General features: G+C 39.8%; 2 protein-coding genes across 2 annotated transcripts in view; one reads left to right on the forward strand and one right to left on the reverse strand.

The window, feature by feature from the left end:
• LOC143035003 (trypsin-1-like) overlaps window positions 1-1,309 on the forward strand; it is a 6,157-nt gene extending 4,848 nt beyond the window's left edge. The window contains exon 3 of the mRNA XM_076201395.1: window positions 127-1,309. Within this exon, the coding sequence (XP_076057510.1) occupies window positions 127-654 (528 nt within the window). The 3' untranslated portion in view covers window positions 655-1,309. The remainder of the gene's footprint in view (window positions 1-126) is intronic.
• Window positions 1,310-4,571: 3,262 nt separating this feature from the next.
• Window positions 4,572-5,686, reverse strand: LOC143034889 (trypsin-1-like). The gene is made up of 3 exons (XM_076201232.1): window positions 5,644-5,686; window positions 5,318-5,538; window positions 4,572-5,109 (listed from the first exon to the last, which is right to left on the reverse strand). Exons 1-3 carry the CDS (start codon window positions 5,684-5,686, stop codon window positions 4,594-4,596), a joined length of 780 nt encoding a protein of 259 aa, XP_076057347.1. The 3' UTR covers window positions 4,572-4,593.
• Between the last annotated feature and the right edge of the window lie 1,814 nt (window positions 5,687-7,500).

A 7,500-nucleotide genomic window follows, 5' to 3' on the forward strand; every position in this document is an offset into this window, starting at 1 on the left:
TATATATATATATGTATACATATATATATATACACATACACATGTATGTATACATAAACATTAGTTTCATTTCTTTTTTATATCCATAGTACTAATTAATGTTAATGATTTATTCTTTAAACCCAGGTCGTTACTTGGAAGAAAGGTTCCACGGAAAGAGATACTGTAACGGATAATTCGGTTAAGGAAATTATCGTGCACGAGCAATATGGCCATTGGACCCGAAGCCACGATATTGCTCTGCTCCATCTAACAACTCCTCTCGTCTTGGCGGGAGATTTCAAGGGCATTGCTCTCGAAAGTGGTGAAGCCAAGGATCCGTGCACTGTTACTGGTTTGCCAGGGCCTACTTCAAAAGATGTTGTTAATCCCGATGTGAACCAGGCCGAGGTCAGCATCATCACCGACGACAAGTGCCGGGAGGACTACAAACCGACTCAGATCTTGCACTCGATGATATGTGCTAAAGGGAGTGATAGCAGTCATGTGCAGGTGGGCCTGAGTGACTATGGTGGTCCTCTTGTCTGCAACGGTAAACTTGCCGGTGTGATGTCATGGGGCAAGGAGTATGATGATAGTGCGTTCCCAGAGGTCTACACCGAAATCTCCTATTTTGACGACTGGATAAAACAAAAGGCAGTTCCACCAGTGTGAGATTGATATTTTTCAAATATGTATGTATATACATCTAGATCCATATATACAATATATATATATATTCATATTTTTTCTTTCTTTTTCGAAGAGGAACATCAATGTAAAACGTTACATTATTTGTAGCGTAATTCAACAAACTATAAACAGCTCATTATTTCAAGGGCAAAAACAAAAGTAGTGGTGTTAGTAACTACACTCTTCTTATTGGTCTGACGAAACAAGAAAGTTCAAGAATGCTAGTAACCGGTGACACCAGCTTGAGTAAACCAAGCTTGGGACAGTGTTTTGTCCGACCCATATCTGGGACGGTGTTTTGTCCGACCCATATGTGGGACGGTGTTTTGTCCGACCCATATTTGGAACAGTGTTTTGTCCGACCCATATCTGGGACGGTTGCAAATTTATGTCTTGGTTGTTATCAAAAAGAAAACTATACAATGGAAAGGGGATAATATTAACCGGCGATTTTGCTGAGGCCTCGGTAGTGGCATTGTTCATGGCTCCTTAGGAAGAATGGTACTATTTTATCTACTATTTTATTTCCAGGCATTTTACCTATTTTCTACCCGCATTGCTTTACCTTTTAATTGTTTTGGTGTCAGTCATGATAAATAGAATATGTACTTGTCAAATATATCTTACATAAAATGGCTATTGGGTATTTTGTTTCCACGTTTCCTTGAAGCTACTGGTTGCATTGGATTGATCCGTTTCAGGTCTCACTGAATTGATTGATTGATTGATAGATTAAAGGACGTCGTAACTGGTCTCACTGAATAACCTGGGAACGTCTATCAGTGAAATTAATAAAGAAATTGCATGGAGTTTGCTTCAATAAGACCTTTAGAGTTTGCTTCATTATTGAAGGGCTTAACTCCTCTGCTTTCTTAAAGCTCTTTTATATATTCTATAATTACCAGAGTATTTAATTCACTTGGGAAACTAACTTGGGACTTCAGTTTCTCGTGACATATCATGCAGTAAGGACAAGTCTAACCTAACCTAACCTAACCTAACCTAACCTAACCTAATCTAACCTAACTTAACCTAACCTAACCTAACCTAACCTAACATAATCTAACCTAACCTAACATAACCTAACCTAACCTAGCCTAGCCTAGCCTAGCCTAGCCTAACCTAACCTAACCTAACCTAACCTAACCTAACCTAACCTAACCTAACTCAACCCAACCTTTTACTTACTGAGGGGAGAAGGTACTTGAAAGAAACCGTCTGGTAGCAGCCAGAGAGACAGATGAATACCCATCCAATGCAGAAAGTATCCATCATAGACAAATACCCACCCAATGCAGAAAGTATCCCTCACATTGCCTTCAAATGGATATGGAATTATGTGGATATTTTATCTTAATTTCCTGGACAAGGCATTAAAAAAAGGTACTGGAATACTAAGAATCGCAAATAGTGAGTTTATTTTTTTTAAACCGTCGTCTTTCCAGTCCATAAAATAAGAAAAAAAATGGTCTTCCCCAAGTAACCACCGTCCGGTTGCCCTTAATAATTGCCTCTGTATATTCTTTGACAAAATCATATAATTCCTGGCAGCTAAAACATCATTACCTCACATCAGACCTCCAATCATAATTCTGTGAAGGTCACTGGAACACGGATCCCTTGGTGCAAGAAAAAAAAAAGAAAAAAAAAATCCTATCAAATTTGTAACCATCCAACATGTGTACCCGTAGTTTTTGACTTCGAAAAGGCACCTGGGGATGGAGTTTTGCCCATTTGCTTACCCCATTTTCTGTCTCAAAGAACTTTACGTACAGGAACATCCCTTGTCTCCTGAAACACTCAACAAAAAGATCACCAAGAAAGCGTTCTCTGCACCCTTCTCTTCGTCATACTAATTAGAGCTTTCGCAGTGAGCAAGTGGATACCAGACACCGCCAGATCTTGTAATTCTTGCCGGAAAATAAATACTTTCTTGGGCAAGTTTTATAAGCTTACAGAGGTGTATCGTTGTACATTATTGTGTCTGAAATTTAAGTCAATTAATTTCATGATTGCAAACGGCATATAGCATTGTTTGAGCCTCTATTTATAATCACAGATGATATTCGTAAAACAGCCTATAATTGTATCAAGCCAAGCAATTTGTCATTTTTTATCGACTTCAATGGACGTATACTGATATATACTTTCATTTGAATGCACCAAGCAATAGGTAAATCCATGTAATGTATCGAAAATATAATTCTACATCGAAAACTTAATTTTTTCGATACGATAAACTTTGTCTCCCTCTTATTTTTTCTTGAATCTGAAGTGCAGATAGCCACGGCACACATATAATTAGTCATATTTGTTTGAAAATAGCTCCCAGCAGATCTAAGAGGCTATTCTTTACAAAATTGTTATTAACTTCGTACGTCCGCCACCACTGTTGTTATTCTTTATCTCATTGATTATCTTCATATACAGGACGTGACAGTGATATCCATTATTTTTCAACACTCTCAGATAGAATGCACAACCCAAATCGATATCCCCTTATTTCTAGTGCTCATAGTTACTTCAGTAAAAATAATTAAAAAATAATTACCTATTTTTAGTTTTACCTTATAATTAAATTAACAAAGCCTTATCACACACCAGTAAGTAAAAATTGTAACATTATGAGTCATGTTTTTAATTTTAGATACATTTATGCAACAATTTATGGCGTATCTTTTTTTAAATATCGGTTTCCAAATTAGCTAAGTCACCCCTCTGCCTCATGAATTCCGAGACAATTGAAAATTCTAGCGCTAATAGGAATCTACGAGCCTGACTGCGAAAGCTCCTATTGACAATATCTATATATCTATATAAATATACATAGTGCATCCACTATTAGCTCTACCCGATTTTTCATGGAGTCTTGGCCTTTTTCATATTCCATCTTGTCTCAAAGAACTTTACGTACAGGAACATCCTTTGTCTTCCGAAACATTTAACAAAAAGTTCCCTAAGAAAGCGTTCTTTGCATTCTTCCCTTCATCATAACAATTGACAATATCTATATATCTATACAGCAAAGGGTTTTCCCCCTTATAAGGGAGGTAGCCAAATCAAAAGGCATGTAACCACACCTTCCCATTATACTCCCACGCGCCACCCTTTCCTCCCTCTCATCTTAGCACCTCGTGGATAAAGGGTTACTCTTGCCCACTTCCCTGGTTCAGGAGCAATACAGCGAGACACAGTACATCCACAGCAAGGCCGCTTTACTTAATCGGCGATTGACAATGTAGACAAACATATTCCTCTCGAAATTACTATTTGTTCATACGTCGATGATCTAGCCCTACTCTGTGCTGATGCCCACGCGGCTCACATTAACCGCTCTCACCCTTGGTTCACCAAGGGTTACGTTTTATCCACCTCAAAGTCAGTCACCATATACTCATGTAGACAACACGGCTGCTGCAAAGATACATCGTCAGGCAAAAGTCTCCTGGCAGTCGTTGAATAGACTCAACTTCTCAAAGTCAGTCACCATATACTCATGTAGACAACACGGCTGCTGCAAAGATACATCGTCAGGCAAAAGTCTCCTGGCAGTCGTTGAACAGACTCAACTTCTCAAAGTCAGTCACCATATACTCCTATAGACAACACGGCTACTGCAAAGACACATCGTCAGGCAAAAGTCTCCTGGCAGTCGTTGAACAGATTCGACTTCTAGATCTGATCCACAAATTGCGTCTTTCCTGGATTACCCACTTTACTAACTGAAGATGTGGCATGAAATAGAATACTATGATAGAGCTTCTTTTCTACCTAATATTACTCAACGAGACTTGTTGTTGAGAGAACAGACATTGCCATCACAACAAAGACATGGGCTGGCAGTTCATATATTCGAAAGGGAAGAGTAAAAGAGAATTTCAGCAAATGACTTGTATTTAGATATGGGACATGGGTATCTATCTAGATGGCGTGGCTCACCACCCAGTCAGCAAAGTAGGAGACCTCGGTGTAGACTCCAGGGTACTTGGGGCGAGCACATCCATAGCCCCATGACACCACACCAGCAAGACGACCATCACAGGCAAGAGGACCACCGGAGTCTCCTTGGCAGGAATCCTTTTCGCCGTCACCGCCAGCACACATCATCGAGTCCAAGATCTTATTAGAACCGTAGGCGTCGCGGCATTTCTCGTCACTGATGATGGCGACGGTGACCTTCTGCAGGAGACTGGGAGAAGATCCTCCTTCAGAAAGCGCTCCCCAACCGGTCACCTGGCAGTCACCACTGGCTACACCAGTTTCGAGAGGGATGCCTTTGACGTAGTCGTTCATGGTGAGGGGCTCGGCCAGCTTGAGCAGAGAGATGTCGTTGCTGATGGTCCATGTGCTGTAGTCCTCGTGGAGGATGATCTTCTCGACCTTGACGGACTGTTCATTTCCTTCTTCCTTGCCCAGATTGTGCTCACCAGCAGTGATCTGGGATCAGAAAGTCCTTACCATTAGAACTAGATAAATGCATACGTACATATAATTCAGCAAGACACAGTATTTCTATAACTGGTTTATCCATACCGCTTCATTATAAGGTGACCTCTCCCCAGTCCTCTCCCTTGTAGAAGAGTGGTAACCTATTTATAGAGTAGGTGTCCCTGTAACCCATTGGCATGTGTACCAAAGACTATACCTGAAGATGCTTTGGACTGTCGTAGTTCTTTCCATAGACGCAGTGTCCAGCAGTGACTATGTAGTTCTCATTGTACACTGACCCACCACAGAAGTGGAACACAAATCCCCATGTAGTATCCTGGAAGCTGATCTGGTAAGGGAACTCTCCGGGTGTGGCATCCTCCCCTCCAACAATTTTGTTCAAGCCCTTGCGAAGACGGGGCCTGTTTGCAGGTACGGCTGAAACATCAAGGACATTTGCCAGTTATTTACCTAATGTAAGAGAAAACAGCAATGGTTTTTCAGTTGGCAATACTGTGAAGGAAGTGTCACTCTGTCCCGTACCGAAGGCGCCGGCTACCAGGAGGGTGAAGATGAGGACCTTCATGACTGCAATGGTGAAGATGGAGCGTCCGAGCGCGTTTATATATTCGTCACCGCTGAAGGGCTCTTCCCACTGGGACTTATGTATGGGAAAAAATCATCCCTTATCTCTTCTCTATTTAGATCTAATATGAAAGTTGCCTACAGTTTCATAACACGAATGACAGTATTGAAACACGACCTGGTAACTACATCTATGTCCACGCATTCACTTGAAGACTTGAAGTATGAATTTGGTGATCTTTTAAGTTGTTTTGTAAAGTTGGAGTAATCTATTACGACGCAGACGTTGGTTTGGTTTGTTCACAGGCACATTTGAAAGATTATTCTTTTGATAATAAAAGGGAGCTAGAACATACCATGACCATATTGTATCTTGGTTATTACAAGGAAAATAATGATCATAAAGACAATATTTGTTGACGCTATGGTATTTGAGAAGCGACGATGACAAATACAAATAAATGTAAGTGGAAAGTCTCCAAATACATCATGTATACAAAAATAAGCAGGAATAATTCGGATTCATCATTATCCTGAACACAAAGCAGGGTATAAATAATAAACAAACAAATTCTTATTATTTCTAATTGCATCACTAAGTAGACTAATACGAATTACTTTGTTCAACACTCAGAGTCAACCTGAAGCCGTGATCGTGTATTCGCAGTAGATTGTTGATCAAAGAAAGTATTCTCTCATTAACTACTCTACAAGTATTTAATATACAGAAAAACCACTAGGAAAATAACAGAAAGGGGACCGAGCACTTTCGTCTATTCAGACATTTTCAAGTAATACACGAAAGCGCTCGATCTCCTTTCTGTTATTTCCCTAGTGTTTTTTCTGCATATTAGAATCACACGTTCAAGTGATTTCTTCTGCAAAGTATTAAATATATGTATGAAATAAGTATTTGCCGACAAGTCTATTAAGACATGAAAACGGTGCCTTTATTCGTACCACGTATCGCTTGTTCCACCTTCAAGTACACAGTGTATTTGTTCAAGCTTTAACAAGTGATTCCGTCCTCAGATGTTGTTTATATCAAATATTTATTGTAAAATGTGTGACTAAGTTACAGAAATATCTCACAATCGGTATCCATAAGCAGTGGTGGATATAAATTAAACTATTATTCTTGTAGTACCATGCAAGACCCAGGACACAACCATAAGTCTAAACTTAGCTACAGAAGGGTCAATAGTCATAGCCAAAGGAATTCTGTTGTATTTGTTTCCTTATCTTTGCGCCATCATTAGGACAAAGTAGTATTTTTAGTCAGGTAGATCTACACATTGGTAGACTTGGAATCAGAAATATTCCTTCTTGTGGTTCAGCGGAAATCTGCCAACATAGGATTCCAATGATCAATGTACCTTTTTTTTTCCAAATCCAAAATGGCCTGACGATTGCCCCAAGGTTGCTCAGGTAAAAAAAAAAAAAAAAAAAAAAAAAAAAAAAATCTCTTGCTGCACCCATAAACTTTATATGACGTCGGTAGGTCTTTGGCAGCGTTTCAGTATATTTCTGATGTGTGATTTTTCAGAAACTTTTTGCAAAATCTCATAAATGAGAATCATGCATTTTTTCAGCTTTAGGTCTTAAACACACACACACACACACACACACACACACACACACACACACACACACACACACACACACACACACACACACACACACACACCACACACACACACACACACACACACACACACACACACACACACACACACACACACACACACACACACACACACACACACGAACGTTCTAGACCAACAACACGTAAAAATTGGAGCTCCCGAGAAACAC

The sequence above is a fragment of the Oratosquilla oratoria genome, chromosome 18 (assembly GCF_046742065.1).
Source record: "Oratosquilla oratoria isolate Oo_2021 chromosome 18, ASM4674206v1, whole genome shotgun sequence".
Lineage (NCBI taxonomy): Eukaryota > Metazoa > Arthropoda > Malacostraca > Stomatopoda > Squillidae > Oratosquilla > Oratosquilla oratoria.